This window comes from Anneissia japonica, unplaced genomic scaffold (assembly GCF_011630105.1).
Source record: "Anneissia japonica isolate Jap-2015-1 unplaced genomic scaffold, ASM1163010v1 scaffold287748_len1686314_cov196, whole genome shotgun sequence".
NCBI classification, from domain to species: domain Eukaryota; kingdom Metazoa; phylum Echinodermata; class Crinoidea; order Comatulida; family Comatulidae; genus Anneissia; species Anneissia japonica.
In genome coordinates, this window is record NW_022727190.1 from 61010 (window position 1) to 82467 (window position 21458).

Genomic DNA, 21458 nt, shown 5'->3' on the forward strand with positions numbered 1-21458 from the left:
AAATTAGTAATATTTACATTAATAATACTAATTAGTCATTATGACGATAATAAAGGTGATAATAACAACAACATTAATAGTAATATTTATTTTAACAAATAGTAATAATACTAGTATGGTAATAATAACGATATTTAAATATCAAATTTAATAAATTATTAGTGATAATAACGATATTGAAGGTGATAATAGCAATAATACAACAATAATAAATTAAAGATAATGTTTATTTTTATAATAATAGTAATACTAATTAGTAGTAATAATAATAATGATACTTATGATACTAGGCCTACTTAGTAATAATAGGGTAATAATATCGATAATAAAGGTGACAACAACAACAACAACAATAATATTAATAATAATAATATGAGAAAAATACTAATAAAACGCCAATAACAACAACTTTTTAAATTAATATTATTAAAATTATAATACTAAGACTAGTAAATAATAATAATAATAATATGAATAATAATAATAAAAAATCGAAAATTATTAATTATTTATATGGTACTGTAATAATAATATCAGCAAAAATTGAACAATATATAATGTTAATGCTAAGACTAATAATTAATATTAAAACTATGACAACAATAACAGCAATAATAATAACAATTAGTACAATATAGTACCAGTAAATGACTTGTGGCCGAGTTGACTTGTGGCCGCGAGTTGATTTGTGGCCGAGATGACTTGTGGCCGAGTTGACTTGTGGCCGAGTTGACTGTAGCCGAACTTTTTGTGGCCGAGTTGACTTGTGGCCGAGTTGACTTGTGGCCGAGTTAACTTGTGACCGAGTTGACTATGGCCGAGTTGACTTGTGGCCGAGTTGGATCGAATTCAATTGCCCACCAGTGCATAGACCTACCTAGCTAGAGTCTAGAGACTAATTTTCGCCTAGATTTAAAAAAAATCTATATTGTAAATGGATTGTTACTTTTTAATTTTATACAGCTCGATTGAAATATATCTTGCAGTCATTAAAACAGTTAGGTCTACCACAAAAGTCTTACTGTTTGGAGACATATAGTAACATCACGGAGCCGTAAACTTTCAGGTAACTCAGTTCGAGCATGACGACTTGTACTTGTACCAACTAGGCCTAAACGCTTGAGTTCCACCGCACATGTGTAAAAAAAATTAAAATTAGTAAACATGACGTTTGACATTATTCTAAAATATAATTTGTTGTGTCGATTTTGGAATGGATAGAAACAACAATTTATATTACTTAAATAATAAGAATAATATAAGTAAAATAACAGTTATTTAATAATGATATTTATATTTATTTATTAGGAATTATTTATTATATAAAATATATGTGAAAACAGATTTGGTTGATTAAAAAATGTCAAATGTTAGTTGCTATGAACGCTGGGAATAATAACTTTTCGTTTGATTATCGCTGACTGACGGATTTTGTGCTTTCTACAATTTTGCTCTTTCTTAGGTAGTGTGAAACACGAGAGTGTTGTTGATATATTAGCTCATCTCAGGTAATGTTTCATTGATCGATACACTTGTTTACGTATCGTACATTAGACTAGAGCCTAGGCTAGGCCAACACCACCACCAGGCCTACCTTCTGGAAATAGCTTACACAGCCTTTTCTACAGTAGGGCCGGGGCTAGCGAGGTGAGGACTTAACTAGGCCTAGGATAGGGCATAGAATAGTAGGCCTAGCCAGGAATAATAATAGTCCCTTCATTTATTGAAAGAAGCAGGTAGGCTTTCTCATCTAGCTTCATCATCATCAATTAATTAATTTAGGGACACAAATTAATATTGTTGAATTCTCCAGCACAACACAAAACAAATTAATAAATGTTTAAATTGTGATTAAATTATATTATTGTCTTTTTTTTAATAAGTGTTTTTAATAGTTTTTAGGCAATATTTGTCACTTGAACTTGACGTGATATCCAGAATACAGCTGTACATTCTTTCTTCCTTTTTTTATTTTATTGTTTACATTAAAATCTGAGAAAAGTATCTATTTTTCTAAAATCAGTTCACACACCAGAGTTCTGTTCTATGTAGAATGATGGTGTTGACTTGTATAAATTTCATAATGAGTATGTATTAGTATGTGCATATTTATCACATGTTGAATTTTAACCTACTTACTTTAAGAATGATAAGATAAGGCCCTCCAAAAACATACAGTAAAATTTATTTTGCACAATGCTTCGGGGATTTTTGGGGGCATACAGTATAACATTCTAATATGCTACCCAAATGTGAATGGTATTTCTTAAAAGAGGGGCCAAATAAGATACAGCTTTGTAAAAATCGTACAAAGTTAAAGAACCATATACCAAAATAAAAAAGGGGATGTGATACCTAAATTTCAAAAGGTCATAACTTAAAAACCACTTGAAAATTGAAGCTGAAATTTTGGATTCTTTCTTTTGGCATCAATGTATAGTTAGATAGAATTTTTTAAAGGAAAATCCAAGAGGGTTACATTGGAAATTTTTAATTTCTGGCAGATTTGAGACGGAATGACCCAACAATAAAACAAAAACAAGGGAACAAATTTAAATAAAAACTGCACAGTTTGTCATACTAAGAAAATTAAACCAATATCTGAAGAGTAAATTATACATGTTTATGTATAATTATGATAATTATAGTAATCCTGTACATTCGTCAAAAATTAAAGAAAAGAAGGAATGTAATTTATAATTAAAATAAAAAATATTTAATATTATTATTATACATTAAAAGGATTATAATATAAAAATTCATGTACAATCTTAAAATTTTAAAAAGTATGGTATTGGTATTCATAAATAGTTAATTTACAATCATCATAGAATAAAAGGTAAAATTAATTTCTAGTACAATTGTCAAATACAACATAAATAGTGTGGATTAAAAGATATGAAAGATAATGTACAGTCATCATACATAACAAAATGAGGAAATATGTAGTATTTGATAATTATATATAAAAATAGAATAAATAACCCAGACATTAAAAAATAAACAACATCAATACAATAAAAAGTAAAATAAAACAAAATTAAAAAGGAGATAATAACAAAAAATATTTTAAAAATTGATCCAAGAAATACCCATTAAAAATATTATATTTTAATCCTCCATCTGCCCATTTTGTAGTTCAAGTTCAATCCAAACCATCGGTTCAACAAGTTTGTGATTTTCATATATCTATAGGCTACAGCACAGAAATTTGGTCACACCTTGGAAACAGAGCTGAAGGTCTTTTTGAGTCCAGCTTTCCTCTCATACCAGTCAGGAAGTGAAAGCCTTGCCTTTATTGGATATGGGTATATTTGATTTCTTTTCAAATCTGTTTGGTTCTAACAAAAAACAAGCACAGGTGTTATGCATTGGTCTTGACAACAGTGGCAAAACAACCATCATCAACCAGTTGAAACCAAAGGATGTAAGTACTCTACAAGAATGCAGGCCTTATAGTTAGGCATAAATTACCCCTTTATATATTGTATTAAACAAATTTGTTGTTAATTTTGGCAGATAATACTGTAGCTGATAGATAATAGGAAGCATTTGATTCGTTTAACGACGCATCGCTAGAATGGAATCACTCATGAGTGACTGTACTGCCATTCGTCCTACGTTCTCTGCATACATAGATTTGGCCAAATGCATCCTAGAATCCATGCGACGAGGAGAGCTTAATGTTCTCGCATGCGCATATGACATTTAGTGACGTCATTACGTTCTACGCCCTACCGTCGCTGATGCAATCGAATGCTCCCTAGTTAGCTGATGAAGCAATTAAAATTGGATTCAATTGAAGAAGCCATTAAAATTATTAAGTTACATTATATATTACCTTCGCACCATGGTAGTTGGCAGGTAAAAAGGTACAATGATGATCAGAGGTGAAGCTGCTAGAGCTGAAGCATTCTAGCATGTAAATTTCATCATCTTCGGTGGCGGATTCAAATGGGTGGGGCTGCCAAATTATTTTTAAAATGGAGAAAAAAGAAAACTTTATTCAAATTTATGCCTGAAAGTGCCATTCCGGCCATCTAGATGTGTCATAATCATACATTTTCACCTCAGTCCCAACATGGTCAGGCTAAAGTGGTCTAGACCCTCCATCTGCAAAAGTCCCTCCCAAGGCCCCGCTCTATTTAAAAATTCTGGATCCGCCGCTGATCTTGATTTTGATGTGTCATTGTTTGAAATTGAAACAACACTCAATCTGAGGTAGAAGGTGTGAAGGGAGACATACAGTAGTCAAGTCTCTGCTGCTGTAGTATTCACTGCAAGTTGGAAGGTGGTGTGGTTTATCAAAGTGGGTTTGCTTGAAAACAGAGGTTGGCCAAACCTTTAAATCCCTGGTTACGGACCTGTTTTTATGTTGATTGAGGAGTAATCATAATGGTGGGAATGACTCAAAATATACCAGTCGATCATGTATAACCTTATCTTGAGTTCACGCTGTTAATGTATCATGACAGTACAATATATCCTGTGTAGTTGTGGTTGAGAGCCTATAGTATTAATCCCGAAATTCTTCTTTGTACAGGCTCAAGCTGAAGACATAGTCCCTACAATAGGATTTACTGTTGAGAAGTTCCGCTCGTTGTCAGTTAACTTTACGGTATTTGACATGTCTGGGCAGGGCAAGTACAGAAATCTGTGGGAACATTACTACAAGTAAGATGAACATACAGTAGATAAAAATCCAATAAAACTACTTCTTGCGTGTAATTAATATTATTATTAATTAGCCATTCTTTGTTAGAATATTCGGCTACAGGGACCAGCGTACCTAGTATGGTACAAATGAAATTCCTATTGCTTGTGTTGCATTTAATTTTAAAGAGAAATTTATTAGCTGTATGGCCTTCAAATCCCAGGTCCTCAATTCAAATTCTACGAAATTCACTTGATAATAAACTAAATTTAGAGAGTATCTGCCATTTATTTCATTCTCAATTTACCTTACCATATCTTGCAGATAATCAATCTCTATTTGTTATAATTTTTTTAAAATTTATTGTGTTATACTACTGTCTGCATTTGCCTTTTGTTGCATGTGCTACATTTGCTAGTTTAGATTAAGTACTTCATTGTGGTATACAGTGTTAATTTCCCCTTCGTTGACTTCCATCTCATTATGAATTACAAATTATGAATTAGTTTTTCCATAAATTTAGAGTAAGTTACTCAGTATTAAATTGCACTGAAAACAAAAGTTATTATACAAAATCTCTTCTTATGAAAGTCATAAATTAACAGTCACAAATTGTAATATATAGTATAATGTGTATAGTTGTTATATAGAATTTATATAACAACTATACAATTTTACAACTACTGTAAATAGAATTGTATACATACAAATATAATGGTATTACTGTATAATGACTAGTAAGAGTACATGTATGGTGTTTAAATTCTTTTATGTGTTTATATTTTTTAAATTTTATTTTATTATTATTTTTTTTTTATAAATATTAATTTCACCTATTATCATTAAGTGATCTTGTGATTTAATCTCTTTCAGTTTGTGCCATATTTTGTTTCATCCCACTGTATCAGTTTTCTTATAAATCAAATAATTTGCAAGTTACTGTTTCATTAGGTTTTGTTTTTTTCAAATATTTAATTAATTTTTCCTTATTTTTCAGAGATGCTCAGGCCATCATATTTGTAGTAGATAGCAGTGATAAACTTAGAATGGTGGTAGCAAAAGAGGAGCTTGAGATACTCTTAAGCCATCAAGGTTAGCATTACCATGAAAGCCATCTTTGATCATGAACGTACTAGCAGGGGCCATTAAGATATCTAGCTTTATTCGTTGAATTCATTTTCTTTTAAATTATTTAAATTAATTCCTCATCCTGTTTGTTGTTGAAATGAATGATTTTCAAGGGAGAGGTAATCAAATTGTTTGATTGAATACAATGTATTTACTCATAAATATTCATTCATGGTGTACTGTTTCTATAGAAATTAATTATTTTACATGACAACCATTAACAGTTGCTCATAAAATATTCAATAAAATAAAAAAAAATGTGATATCTCTTGAATAATTTATCAGATAAAAAATATCATAATCAGAAACTGGCAATATTAACTTTTTATAATCAAGAAAGTATTTTATAAAGGCTTAATGTTATATGCCTTTGGTACTATAATTTGTTTGTCCCATGTTCCCAGCTAGAACAATGTGTGGTTGTCATTTATGTAGTAGTAGTCTTCAAATGTGTAATGCTTGTTTCTCTAGTCATAGACCAGATCTACAAAAACAACAAAATATCAACAAGAATCTCATTCATATTTTGTAACTTTTCAATCCTAGTTATGCTATGATTTACCAAAGCATAAACTAACAAGAGCAAATGGAGATGTAACTTGACGGTTAAAGATTTTTGTGTCCTGGACTCAAATCCTGTGTGACCAGAGTTTTGTTTTGTTTTGTTTTGTTTTTTTTCACGACAAAAAACACATCCACACCCTAAGCCTTGTAATAATATTAAATATTAATTTATAAACTTAGTGGCAATTGTCACATTGGATTGTCTGCCTGCAATTTTTGTATTTTTTTGTAGCTATCTCATCACGTTGCATCCCGGTGCTGTTCTTCGCAAACAAGATGGACCAGCGTGATGCGGTTTCTTCCGTGAAATGCTCCAATATATTGGATCTGGATAAGATTAAGGATAAGCCGTGGCATATCTGTGCCAGTAATGCATTGACTGGCGAGGGGCTTCATGAAGGGATCCAGTGGTTAACAGGTAAATCTAAAGCTCAGTCCATATTATCAAAAACTGTTGTATGCCCATATATAGTCATGATGTGCCTATATATGGTCAGGATGTGGTGTCATCATGACATATTTAGGCATGACACATAAAATTTGATAGTGTGGACAGAGTATTACTAGTCTTTAATTAATGTTTTCAAATCGTCGCTCACATCACGACTTAACACAATCAAAGTAGATTGTGTTAGTTTGTGAAATCAAGAAAATGCTTCAAAATACGCGCTGCTGTTGTTAAGGACTTTTTGCGTGGTAAAGAATACAAAATCCGCTTAACAAACAATACACGCTCGTTTTGACGTTCGTTTTGTGATTTCACGAACTAACACAATCTATTTTGATTGTGTTAGTTCGTGATGTGAGTGACGAAATTTTCACATACTGTGCATTGATATTTGTTGTGAAATTTGTTTTAAGGATTTGGCTGGCTAAACTAAAACTGTTTAAGAGAGGTATCAGTAGTGGATCCAGGAATTAGAAATAGAGGGGCCTAGGGAGGGAACTACAACTGTTTAAGAGAAGTATCAGTGGCGGATCCAGGAATTTGAAATAGAAGGGCCTGGGGAGGGAATTTTACAGATGGAGGGTCTAAAGTATCTCAGCCCACATGTAGTTGGGGTTAAGATACAAAATTGTATGCCTATAGCACCTCTACATGGCCGGAAAGGGCACTCTCAAACTTAAATTTGCAGCTCTCTCCCCCTTCTTGTATCTGGGAAATTTTGTATAGATTTTATCATAGAACTCGAGAGTGTAGATTGGTCCACTACACTTTGTAAATTCTTAATAGTATGACAGTACAATACAGATACTCAACTAATGGGTTTTTTTTTTCTCCAGATCAACTTGGAACTCAACGGCGGTGAACGTGCAAGCAATAGCTCTTGAAAATAATGGATCATTCCAGACATTATCTAAAGCCAAGTACTGTACACATTTGGTGTGGTTACACATGACAGAATAATTCCACAATATATTATAAGCTTTTTATTTCTTGTACATCTCACACTACATAACAACAAAACTCATAATTTGTTTTTAATTGATGCTCCTTCATTTAACTTATTTGTGGAGATTTATAACAGCGTATACATTTTGAATGATTCATAGATTTAACGGTCTAAGGTTCATTTGATTTACATTTCCATTCAGACTTAAAATATTAAGTGTTTTGAGAGCTTCTAGAAGCCCTAGGCCACTCGCGGGACTCGCCACATCCAGCTCTAAGGCGATCTCTGTTGATTTAGAGGTACACATTGAGCGTAAATACTGTCATAATAATTTTGCAATTTCTGTATGAAATATTAAAACTATTGGACAAACTTAAATTGCTGAATTGTAGAAAAAGATGTTTCTTTTGACTACGATGGCCAATGAGTCAGAAGAACATTTGTATGTCTAGGGCTAGGCTTGTGTTCATGCAACTAGGCTATACAAACATGTTCAAATTTTCCATCAGTTTGTTTCACTCTGTTCCAAATCTAACAGGTCAAAATTCTGATGTTTATTAAATATTTACCAAGGCTTTTTGATAGGTTATTTTGACGATAAATTTAGAAATATATATGTTTGAGGAGTTTTAGAACTGTCGAAATTTATTCGAGCGGAGCTTGTTATTGTGCAAAAAAACTGCCGTCTAGCAGTTTGTTTTGATGCTATACCCACTATAACCTTTTTGTTTTGGTGACTAATTTAAAAGTCTATTAAAAGATTATTTTTGGGAATGAAGTTTGATGGTCTTGAAAAGCTTTAGTCTTTAATTAGAAAAATAAAAGATATATGTTCATCTAGGGCCACAGAAAAGTGGTTTTTAAGTACAGGGAGACCTGTAATTCGAATATGAATAATGAATTAGTATATTTTTTCAAGAAGGTTGTAGATAAGAACATGTTGATGTACCCTTAAAGAATGCAGTAATATAATTCAACGATCAAATTGGTGTTACTAAGAAATTTTAAAGCAGTAGAGATTTCATGATTTATGAAGATTGTTTTTTACAATTAATTTCTAAAAATGTACTTAATATGCATAAATCTTAAATTTGCAATAATATGGACTATATTAAGATATTTTAAAAACTGAATAAAGAAAAAGTAATAGGTAATAACTCTTTAAATTCACGAAGGCCTAGTTCAGACCAGGTGGATAAACCCGGCTCAACTCACTGGGTTTATCCACATGCCAGTCTGGACTAGGTGGCTATCTCAAGCCGGGCTGTGTTCCTATAGTAACTAGGCCTGGCGTGCCACCGTGTTTAACTTTTCTAAGCCGGGCTTTAATCGCTGCGGGGGGTCTTGTATTTTATAATACATTGTGTATATTTTGGCGTGATAAATCTTCTCTGATTGGCCAATTTACGAGATGGCTATTCCAAAGAATGAATTATTTATCAATAGCCAATCAGAGAATTGCAGATTTACTGATGAATAACTTTAATCGCTACGGGGGGGGTCTTGCATTGACTTCCAGTAAAAAAATGACCAATCAGCATTCAATTACGTACGCTGTGAGCGAGCGTACGTTTCGAGCCCAATGTTTCCAAACTCGTTTCTTGGTTACAGTTCATTATGCTAATTCTCGCGCCTGGCTAATCCCGCTAGTCTGAACGCCCGGCAAAGCTAAGCCGGGCTTAACGTTGAGCCGGGCTTAACTCAAGCCTGGCTTATCTCCAAATCTGAACTTGCCTGAATGTTTATACATAGATTCAGTGGCATTCACTCCCCCACCCCCCTGAGTCACAAGAAAAAGTAGTGAACCTCAGCCACACAGCTATTGTCCATGTGTCATATCTAATGATGTTAAAAACAAAATTGATTTTGTTGATAAATAATCACCTTGAGACAATGAGGTTTAAATCCTTATGATAACGAGATTTCAGCTCGTTTTTAATATTTGTTTCGTACATTGCTGACGATCTTGCCTAGGCCCTAAGCTCCTACAACTGTTTGGCTTGAGATAGTACTTAATATCTTGATTTTTCCTGTTTTACGACGGGCAGTTAATGATCTTATGTTAATCATGATCTTAGATTGGTCTGAACTGTAATTTGGTAATATGTTTAAGATATTCAACATAGTATCGACACTTTTATTATTATTATTATTATTATTATTATTATTATTATTATTGTTATTATTATTATTATTATTATTGTTATTGTTATTATTAAGCTGTATTTTAATGTTTATATCACCTTGCTGAATAAATAAGTGTTTATAAATTTATCCTTGCGGGCACAATTCCAGATGGTTTAATTATTTACTTATAGTAAACCCAGTATCTATGTAATTTTTTAAAATTATATTGTATAAATGATATTGATATTATTATATGTTTATAGTTCATATAGTTTCTCCTTATTTTATATTACATTGTGTATATTTTCGCGTGATAGAGCTTCTCTGATTGGCCAACTTACGAGATGGCTATTCCAATGAATGAATTATTTATCAATAGCCAATCAGAGAATTGCAGGTTTACTGATGAATAACATGCCTTTATAAGATGTTTAAAGTCATGTTGAAGACTGATATTTTTGATAAGTTGATTTACAGTATTTTTTAAATGATTAAATTTGCTGTGAAGATTCATTTATTTTGAAAAGATAACAAAATATGAAAAGAGGGGTATAGAGTCCTTCAGTTAGGTTGAGAGAAATCTGGCAAGAGGCATTATTATACTGAAGCAAACTACAGTAAATCATTTTAATGTTGTGTCGCCTGGGCTTCAGTTTTTTAAACTAGGCATCAAAATCACCTTGATTAAGCACTCTGCTGATTTATGAACCGTGTGTACACCAGTGACTGGTTGGTGAGGGGTGCTGGAGCCCAGTCGGCCGACACCACGACGAGGTCATCAGACTAAATGAAATAATCTGCCTAATATATCAACATTATTTTCATTGCAAAATCCCTAATATTGTGGTCTAAAAGCACAGCCATAAGAATTTGTGAATCCTACCAGAGATTTTTTTTCCCGTTACCCTGACTGAGGCTTGAATCCCCGGTCAGACATGTAGGGCCCCGGCCAGCACATTTCTTGAACCACCACTGGTGTACACAACATTCTGATCTGCAGTACAGAAATTTCTTAACACCTTGTACAGCTAGTAACCAAGTTTTTGAAACCATGATGTAGGAGTATTATCATTTATCAGAATGAAAAGTAGTTTGAATAAACAGAAACAAAACAGAATTTAGACTCTTATATTGTTTTTGAGGACTGGCGTGGGCGCCATGATTTGCGCGACCGGGGTGGCGGAAATATCCTGCAACAGTTTAAGTATGGTCGGGCGTAACTTTTCGAAAATGTTCCGGGCCGAGGGAAATCCTCCCCCCCCCCCCAAAAAAATATGAGGATTTAAGGGTTTCAAAGCCTTATTTAATCGATTTTAGGGTAACTAATGGGGGGGGGGGGGCCTATATGTGAAAATACAATAGAGTAATTTTTTTCCCGTCGTCTTTAAGATTTGTTTTTTTGCTCCCCGACCGGGAGTGGTGGGAGGATCGAGGCTAAAATATTATTAAAAATATAGGCGTACCGTTTGTAGAAAAATCTGAAAAACCTCTCAAAATTCAATTTAAAAAATTGATTACCAGCCAAATGGGGTCATGCAAAATCTATTAATTACTGTACTACCTATCGGTAGTAGTTTATTGAAAAAGGGGGATATTTTCCCATTCCAAATGTATTCTTACTTTAATTTTAATAATCTACACAAGTTCAATCCTGAGCACTCGGGAAGTTGGAGTAGGAGGCTTGTATTATTGTAAATTAGATGAACATTCTTCAATAATGATAATTATCATTTGGATGTTCATCTGATCGTACTATTTAATAATTTTAATAAACTATCCCTACTGTAATATAATAATCCTACTCCTTAATTTTGACTTTGGCATATTTTTTCTTGCTGCCAGCCCTCCCACGTGGTGGTCAGTAATTTATCTCCCTCCCCTTTCCACCCCTGCTTTTATATTGAATTTTAATCACTATAACAACTCCCTGTTTTAATCCATACACATATTTACATACGTCATTTCTCTATTCGTACATCCAAGACATAGGATGAATAAATACTGTAATGAAAATTTTAATTTTCACATACAGTAGACGAAAACAGAACTGTACTTTCAAGGATTACAGTACAGTACTGAACTACATCTGCATGGCGGTCTTACAGCAGGGAGCTATATGAACTCAGAGAGGAGAGAGGATCAGAGAGATAAACCACTTTGCAACGGCAGAGGGCGTTTTGTGTTTCTAACGCGTTGGTCACGTCTGCGAGTTATCCGATCGGGGAACAAAATGTCTCTTGTTGAATCTCGTGTTACAGAGGTCGAAAGACCTGCTGACAAACCAGTTGATCGTGAAAAGGTACTGCTTTGATTTATATTTACATACTGATCTTGTGTTAGTGCTGAAGTTTAGCTAATTACTTGGTAAATGTTGGCTAGGCCTAGGCCCACTTACTCTAGCCTAGCCTAGCCCATCCATGGCACGGCTGCCTACAACCGCGGTGTGAATGCCTCGACTTGTCCTGTGGACAATGCCTCGACTTGTCATTGATCAAGCGGAATGACTTGTTCACGGCGAAACCGCTCCTACACCATCGAGCGTACTATAACCAGGGAGTTGCTATAACTAAGCTTAAATATTTGGAGTTGTTATAAAGACGTTGTTTTACCGCTTTTTTTTTTAGTGCTGTCCTTTATTGTTACGTGTTTTCTGTAACAGTGGTCGTCATCATCGGGTGGATGATTTTAGCAGAGGTTTAGTGCCATCAAATGAACTTCAAATTTACACATGGTAAGTAAAGACTAAATTGCAATCCATATCCATATTTTCTTTTTACAATACCATGTAATCCTAACCATACAGTATTATCACAAACATTAAACAATCCAGAAGTCTTTATTTAGTCCACTTTAACATAATAAAGATTTACAGTTACTTCAGGAACTTCATAACCAAAGACTTTATTTTGTCTAGGATGGATGCCACATTGAAAGAACTCTCCAGCTTGGTAAAAGAAGTCAACCCAGAGGCACGCAAAAGAGGGACATACTTTGATTTTGCCATTGTTTCACCAGACACCAGGCGTCCAGTCTATCGGTTACGAGAGATCGGTGTCACATGCTCTGGACGCAAGGGGCCAGATGATAATTACACCCTTGCTCAAAAGAACTTTGTAATTGGAGATTATATTGATATTGCTGTCAGTACGCCTCCAAGAGGGGGTGTTGGTGGTGGTGGAGGACCACCCAGGCGTGATCAATGGGGGCGATGAACTGAAAAAGATGTATAAAAGGTTAACCTAGAATGCTAATCAAAGCAATAGATACTCCTAAGTCTGGGTTTTACCTCATCTTGCCTTCAAAATTACCATTCCAAATTTACATAAGGGTCTAATGAAAAGGTACAAAAGCACTACAAAGGATTTATTTGGCTTGTTGATTTAATAAAAAAAATTTGCTCAAGAAATGCCAACAACAGATTAATAGCTGCTTTTGCCAGTCATAGCAGGCATTGTGTGATTTTGAGAGTTATTTATTTCCATCTCCCTTTGTTTAGCACTTGGTATGTTTTTATAAGAGTTATGCAATTGAACAAATATATTGCTGAAGTATACTGTAAAAGCCAAGTACTGTAATGTTTCTCTCTGTAAGATTTGTACCCATTGAAGGCAAGATTTCAGCACACCTAATCATCCATTTAACAGGATAAACAATTACAAATTTTTATAGAAAGAAGACAAATAAAATCAACTAGTAGTAAACAGACCTTTATTTTGTGATTCTTATCTAGGCCGACAAATGTTGACTTTCATTTCTTAATCAACTGTCCATATTATTGCTTTAACCCTCACACTAAAATTAATCATGTGCATCATTTGTCTAGTTTTTGAATTTGTTGTATGTAATTTTGAGTGGAATAAACATTTTTACAATTTTAAGCTATTGTACTGTCCTTTCATTGTTTGTATTGTCATCAATTTTTAATCTATAATTTATATAGCAGATGTTACATTGGTCCTCATACGGTCAGCAAACTAACCCATAAATTGCCACTCCGCTAATGGTATTGCTTTGTAATTATAATTTGTTTCTCCTTGCATGTGCCCCTTCTGGGCCATGATCTAAGATTGTATATTTTCCCTTATTGTTTTATACAAAATAAAGTGATATTAATAACGAGTACTGTACTTAAAAAAACACCATAGCCAATGTCCATTCGAAGGATAACACAAGAACACCAAGTTCATCCTTGCATCCCCATTGTCATTAATTTAATAAAAATCCTAAAATTAAAGTAAATACTGTAGATGAACATATATTTATTTTCCATGATGCTTGACTATTTTGTGGATCTGATGAATAAAGAAACCCTCAAAATTCAGATTAAAAAAATATTTCGCTCAAGTATGAAAATAGCAATTCCAATGAGACAGATTAAAATAACTGTTTTTGTTGGTTTATTAATATTTAAATAAATAATGTATGTCTAAATATAGAGGGGTATTCAAAGTGCCTCCACACACATGGCAATACCCATGCCCCCACCAATACACAATGCTGCTATGCCCCGCTTCTTATTGGTCCTCTTCATTTGATGCACAAGTGTAACAAGAATACGAGCTCCCGACGCCCCAATCGGGTGTCCTAGGGCTATTGCACCGCCGCATATATTAACCTGAAATGCAACGAAATAAAATAAAATGGTTTATAGGCATGATTAGAGATTAACTGTTGCAACAGACATATGCTTACTTTGTTTTCTCCAATTCTAGGCCTACTGTTGTGCTTTATGTGTGTATTGTGAATATATGTGTATGCCATTTGGCTACATATTAAATAGTAAATAATAATAACTTCGGGAATGTCAACCAGAAATAGTTGACATCCTAAACACATCTTGAATAGATGGATCTACATGCTCCTAATCCCTTAAAGGGGGTTATCTAAAATAGCCAGAGGTCCAGGGGCATATTTGCACCTTGATGGTGTCCAGAAAGAAAAGGACCCCTCTGAAGCTGAAGCATTCCCGCATGTATAATATGGATTAACAGGGGGGGAGTTTGAACCTTAGAAAAAATGCGATTACAGACCCAATCTACACCAACAAGGTATCTCATAGATGATGAATGTATGCACCTACAAACACATCCTACCTCTGCATACTCATAATATACTTAAGCAAAGCCTGGCACACATTCTCACCTTTATAGGATCCAACGAAAGATCACGGATGACAGCAATTGATTGAGCAGCAAAAGCTTCATTTAATTCAAACAGATCAACAGAATCAAGATCCCAACCTGCCTTGCTTACCTATTAATCAGAGAGATATATCAAATTATTCAGAGAAAATCTTTGTAAACTTCATTTATTTAAAGTCTGGTTGCTATAAATCACTACATGCCAATGCTGACAACTTTCATCGATGCTGATAGGTGGGTAGAATCATGGACCATTCCTGATTGTATCAGGAACAGTGACGAAGTGTAGCAATTGCAATGAAAACCTTGTAACAGTTTAGCAATTTTATGAAAAAATGCCTTACCATTCAGTCTAACATGAAAGGAAAGATCAGATATTGATGTGATGTGTGATGTCATCAGTTGTGTCCCTTATGACTCCAAAGGTTATATGACGATGTATGGGATACATATGTAACATGATGTCTCACCAATAAGCCAATTTGTAATTTGAACTCTGCATCCCTGTATCAAAATCAATCGACATAAACAAACATACACACAACATAAGTTTATGTCGACTGACCTTGGATATGGGCATGTGCAGTTCAAACTACGAATTGGATGAACATAAATAGGATGTAGGAGTTTGTAGGAGCATTTGGCGCAGCAGTTGCTGTTCCGCTTCTCAACCTTGAGGTCAGAGGTTCAATCCCTCACTGTGCATTTCACAGTGTTCTTAGGCAAGGCACTTTACCTACGGTTGTCTCTCTCCACCCAGGAGTACAAGTGGGTGTTTGGTAGGTTCAAACACAAAATGCACTTATTAGTGCTGCAACATTATTGAATTCTCCCCCGGGGAGTTGAGTGTGAGTTCCATATGTGCTTGATCCAATGACCTGGGGTAATAATGTGAAGTGCTTAGAGGCACCTGTGGGCATTAAGCGCTATATAAGTCTAACATATTATTATTATTTTTAGATACTGTATACTCTAAAATCTGTATTGTTTAGGTTTTTATTAGGACTTGTTAAACAACAATCCCACCTTAAACTGCAAAAACTCTAAGAATAAATGTTGGTCAAATTGTCTTACTGCTTTTTGTATTGCTGGAATTGGTCCAGTACCCATGATGGATGGGTCAACACCTGCCTGTGCCCAGGATACCACACGTGCTAGCACCCTATGACCTCGCTTCTCTGCGGCTCTTTCAGACATCATTACGACCACAGCTGCTCCATCGTTGATGCCTGTCAATCAATTGTATTTATGGTATTATCAAAAATTCAGTGTTGTGCAATGGTGCTAAGAGGTGCCCATCAAAATACATATTTAGGTTGAGTAAAATGTTAAAGGTTTTCATAGTTTCAAGACTTGTCTAATTATCATAACGATAGCACATTCCCCTAACTTAGAAGTCCAAATGTCAATCTAGTTTCAGTAGTACTTAAATTTTATACATTTTAATTATTCTTTCAGAGTGATGCAACCTGTGTAAATACTTCATATTTAGTTTGTCTCAAGGACAAACCAGAATTTAAAAGCAGGGGGACATACAGTAGGGGACAGCGATGCAGTTGCTGAATTTAAATTATTATAGAACAATGAGCATTATCACCCTGTTGAAGCTGGTAACAATATAAATATTCTTGTTGGCTATTTACCTGAGGCGTTGCCAGCTGTGACTGTACCTGAACCGTCCTTCACAAATGCTGGTTTCAATTTACTAAAGCCCTCTAGAGTACAACCTGGTCTTGGGAATTCATCTTTACTTACTTCAATATCACCTTAAAATATTTTAAAATGCATAAACATTAACTATCTCTTCAAAATCTCCATCAAAAAATGCACAAAAAATTTATTAATTATTAATAAATATTAAGAACAATTCTAAAAATTCATTGTCAAATCTTTGAAGCTTGATAGCCATACCCTTTAGAAACGTTTTGTGTGAAGTTTACACTTTGTCATTAGAATAACTTTAGTGACAATGTTAGTACTGGGGGAGCATGCATTCATTCTTGTTATTTCTTAATGTAAATAAAAACCTGATCTGTATTCTGTGATTGGCAGATATATTATGTCCCCATTAATTTGGCTGATTGTTACATGAATGTACAAATGTACAAAAAATAATTTGATAATTGAGGGCCCACTGGCATCAGTGGGAGGAACAAAACTGAACTGCATATTTGCACAAGGAACAGTTAATTAGACAGAGGGGGCACTGTTTACCAACCTTTCCTTGAGCTTATCGTGACCTTTGTGATCTCCTCATTGAAATAGCCACTGTTCTGAGCTGTTTCAGCCTTCAGTTGTGAGTTTAGGGCAAACTGATCCTGTTCCTGCCGACTGATATTCCACTTCTGAGCAACGTTCTCAGCTGGAAAAAAGTTGAGAAAAGAATGCTAAAATGATATACAATAGTAAGAACAGTGGTGGGGCCAGGACTTGCCTGACGGGAGGTCTGATGTCCCTGATGGTGGGCTGGTGTCCCTAATAAAAAGCTGATTTCACCCGACGAGAGCACGAGTGAGTTGTGAGGGGGAGTAATGTGCTATTATTATCATTATTATTATTTTATTTAGTAGCCACTATACCTGTTATTCCCATGTGGTAAGTGTGGAAGGCATCAATCAACCCATCACTTAGAAGAGTGTCTTTTAAGGCAACATCACCAAACTTGGTACCGTTCCTCATATGAACAGCATGCATAGCCTAGAATGTAACAAAATATTACTAAAATTTAGTTATTCACAAAATATCATTTGATTTGTTCCTTGACATTACTCTGTCATTAGTAAACTATAGCAAAATGAATGCCTTTTCAAGCTTACTGTACTAACAAGTTGTATTTGTAGTTACAACCAAGGAGGTATAATATCTCCTTGGTACAACTTCTATCTACTGCACCTTATGCAGCTCACATGGATTTATCACCAACATCACCACAGAACCAAATGTCAATATCAAGGACCTGTCACTTGGTGGTTAACTTGTTGCAAATTCTCAGGTTCAAAACCACAGAATATATTTCTCCAGTGGGCAGAGAAATAAGCCCTCGCTCTCCGGTACCAACCAAAAAAACCTCTACCAAGAGTGAAATCATGTAGATTAAAGTAATATGTCTAAAACACCAGAGCTTTCAGGGGGCGTATTCGCTGGACCTTTCAATAAACACTTTGGCGTTTTGCGCTCCCTGCCAAACATGTTGGATGTGCCCCTGTTCTTGATCAAACCTATTAATACCTCTACTCATGAGGTCTCAGAAAAGGGATTTTTAGTAAAAAATATGATTTTTTTAAACATATTTTAGCTTAATGATCATGGGAAATGTTTTTGGATGAATATCGTTTACCTGGCTCATACTCTCCTGCCCGCCAGCAACAACAATTTCAGCATCGTTGCAACAAATAGCCTGCACACCTAGGACAACAGCCCTTAAGCCAGAACCACACACCATGCTGACCCCACATGCTGGTACACCATCTGGCAGCCCTGCCCCTTTGCTTGCTTGACGGGCTGGGTTCTGTCCTTGACCGCCTGTCAACACTTGGCCCATGATAACCTCAGAAACTTCATCTTCTCGGACTGCAGCCTTTCTTAGAGCATCTTTGATTGCAATACTGCCAATCTTGTGTCCAGCTAAACTTGAAAGGGCTCCATTCAGGTTACCTGGGAATGAAGTAAAAATGGGTGTGAGGCCATGAAAAAATTTATATTTTAAAAAAAAAATGTTATTTGCACAAACAAAGGCACCTCATCATACAAATGCAAAAGTACAAAACAAATCAATAAAATGATGGTTTGGTTGATCTGAGGTCAGGGAAGGGGTGGATGATGTCATTTATTATTAGTTTGAGCTGTTCGCTACAGTCCGCTAGAAAAATTAGGCACTACAGTTCTTAGAACTCATGCCTCATGAGGACGTTCCCAGTCTGTAGGCATAAAAGTTTAATTCTACAAAGCAATGGCATATCTAGGGGTGTGTGGGGATTTGTGCCACCTCAGTCCCTGCTATAGGCCCCTCCCCCTCTGGCGCCACCACTGCTCAGTCCCCCTCCCCACCTCACGCTCAAGTAGTTAAAATTACCTCATATCGCCTTATTTTGCAACCTAACTCCCCCTCACTTAATCATCGAGTCCCTGCACTCCACCATCACACCCCTATCATCCCCCTATTTCAAGACTTTTAGATATGCCACTGCTATAAAGTCAAGAAGAATACCTAGCTTATATCTAATAGTTATGAAAATTATATGATGAGAACAAAGGTTTTGAAATGTAATTTGCATAAGTAATATTTTAAAAAGCTGCAAATGTTAAACAAAAAATATTTTGGATGCAAATCTTATGATTTTCATTCCTGTAGTTACATTATTATATACCTGCATAATATGCTCAATATTATTATCATAGAATAGGCCCTGGTATTGTCTCTACTGTACCAGCATCTAAGCTCGGATAAAAATGATGGTACAGTAATCACTTATTCTTTTCATATTCAAACTGATACATTTTGCATTAAAATGTAGGATAAATATGTAATTACACAATATGATGCTGGCCTGATAAATCGTTTAATCAATGTCAGCAAACGGGTTGGAAAGTTGTTCTTCCTCTAGAAGATAGTTTTCTCTTTGTCGGGATGTAGAAGAGCTCAGCATCCCTGCCCATCGATCTCCCATCGTCTCACTCCGTCTGCTGCGCACCGCCACCTGATGGGTTCACAACAATCGGGTGTCTGTTTGCAACGTCATCGATACAGCGTGCAAATAAATACCAGGGCCCAGGCAGGTGCCCCACACAACTTACCCTACAAGGCTGCAGCAACTCATTATAAAGGTATCTAATGTAAATAAAATGGGCGGCCATAAAATGTAGGTAGACAAAGTAGGGCTACTGACTTGTTAGGCTCAATGGGCAGGCTGCACTGCTGGTGGTGGTGATGGCGAAGTCGGGTGGACGAAGATTATCCGTTTCATGTTCAGGTGGCTTAAACATACCCTGGTTCAAACGACGAACAAATCACTGTTTAAATATAAAAAAATCGAAACTAACCTATAGCATACCTATTGGTGTTCGTACTGCTGAAACTATTACAACCTGCTCGCTCATGATGACTGAAAGACCTGGTAATATTAGGTATCTAGGCCTAGGTCTGAATTAGTCTTTTGCCTGCCTAGCTGGGTACTGCGCGGCGTTTCAGCTGCCGTGTGCCGCGCCGTGTGGTATATGCCGACCTCTCTACTGATAAAATGACCTAACTTTTCTTGTTTCTAATTGGTCGGGAAAGGAGGCTGGTTGGAGGCGTGGCAGCAACGCATAATAACAGGCCTTTCTCGGTTTTTCATGCAAATACCACTATTTGTTTGCGTAAAAATATATATATGGCCCTCGTTTTGATTTGTTTAGAATTGAATTTAGGAAGCAATGAATGATTTTGGGAATTACTACTATAAAACAATAAGGGCCACTGTAACATCAATCTGTATCATGGAGTTTAACCGGTATTAAATCACTTAAACTACTATAGAATCCAAGCGTATTTTTAATTTATTTTGTTGCTTTAAAATGCATACAGCTGAGTGTATGTACTGTACTATGTCGGAAAAAAGCCCATGCTGTCGTGAAAAAAAAGCCGAATGGCTTCCTTTTGAGGCAAACTAACCGGGGCCTTTAATTCGAGATGGGCTTCTTCTCGAGATTAAGTTTTTCCGGTATTTGGCTACCAATGACTAGTGTGCCTAGCATGGTATTAGGGCTTCAAGTCACACAAAGCTAACATTCATTCATTCATTTAATACTTAATTTATTTTAGAATATCATTTCCATAACCGCATATTTACTGTGATAAACATAACGAATGTATCATCATTCAGATTATGCTTTCTATGTTTTTGCTCTCATGTATTGTAATAATGATAACAATATCGAAACTAATATGGCCTATCCACACACTGTACTGAGATCATACCTATGCTTTTAAAACTTTTAATTATAGCGCACACAATATTTGATGAATTCTGTAAATCTTAATTAAAAAGGGCATGGGCTACAAATTAAGTCTAACCCTGTTATTATATTTACTCATATTTTAGTATCATTAATTACATCATTATTACTACTATTTTATTATTATTATTATTATTATTATTATTATTATTATTATTATTATTATTATTATTATTATTATGTCACAGGCCTTACTATTGTTATAATTTTTATCCCTTGTAAAATCGTTAAATTATGAAGTTACTGTAGGATAGTACTATATAATGTTTTATTCATTGCATATCTGCATCATGATATAATAATGTGGTTTATTTATGTAGATAAACTATTTACGTAGGTGCGGTTCATTTAAGTAAATATTTCCTGGTGTTAATTTCCTTTTCATCTTCACTTTATTTTTCCTTTTAGTAATTAAGGATATATATATATATATATATATATATATATACTGTCTTT

At 34.9% G+C, this 21458-nt stretch overlaps 4 protein-coding genes across 6 annotated transcripts in view; 2 read left to right on the plus strand and 2 right to left on the minus strand.

The window, feature by feature from the left end:
* LOC117113590 (dimethyladenosine transferase 1, mitochondrial-like) overlaps positions 1–1140 on the minus strand; it is a 6508-nt gene extending 5368 nt beyond the window's left edge. The window contains exon 1 of one of the 2 annotated variants that reach the window (XM_033256977.1): positions 1023–1140. The gene's annotated coding sequence lies outside the window, so the exon portion shown is untranslated. Of the gene's footprint in view, positions 1–946 lie in introns of both variants that reach the window. The other variant, XM_033256976.1, reaches the window with a different exon arrangement.
* Positions 1141–1373: 233 nt separating this feature from the next.
* Positions 1374–10984, plus strand: LOC117113595 (ADP-ribosylation factor-like protein 6). Its single transcript, XM_033256986.1, has 6 exons — positions 1374–1508; positions 3196–3427; positions 4544–4674; positions 5652–5746; positions 6579–6764; positions 7631–10984. The coding sequence occupies exons 2-6, from the start codon at positions 3305–3307 to the stop codon at positions 7654–7656; spliced, it is 561 nt and encodes a 186-aa protein (XP_033112877.1). The 5' UTR covers positions 1374–1508; positions 3196–3304; the 3' UTR covers positions 7657–10984.
* Positions 10985–11968: 984 nt separating this feature from the next.
* Positions 11969–13745, plus strand: LOC117113589 (histone deacetylase complex subunit SAP18-like). Its single transcript, XM_033256975.1, has 3 exons — positions 11969–12166; positions 12492–12598; positions 12782–13745. The coding sequence occupies exons 1-3, from the start codon at positions 11984–11986 to the stop codon at positions 13077–13079; spliced, it is 588 nt and encodes a 195-aa protein (XP_033112866.1). The 5' UTR covers positions 11969–11983; the 3' UTR covers positions 13080–13745.
* On the minus strand, positions 13559–20220 carry LOC117113588 (acetyl-CoA acetyltransferase, cytosolic-like). 2 transcript variants are annotated; one of them, XM_033256973.1, is made up of 8 exons: positions 20060–20220; positions 18346–18662; positions 17588–17705; positions 17227–17370; positions 16652–16774; positions 16083–16237; positions 15010–15120; positions 13559–14482 (listed from the first exon to the last, which is right to left on the minus strand). In XM_033256973.1, the coding sequence occupies exons 1-8, from the start codon at positions 20103–20105 to the stop codon at positions 14312–14314; spliced, it is 1185 nt and encodes a 394-aa protein (XP_033112864.1). In that variant the 5' UTR covers positions 20106–20220; the 3' UTR covers positions 13559–14311. The 2 variants fall into 2 exon arrangements, with proteins under 2 accessions (XP_033112864.1, XP_033112865.1); XM_033256974.1 differs by having other exon boundaries at positions 20049–20185.
* Between the last annotated feature and the right edge of the window lie 1238 nt (positions 20221–21458).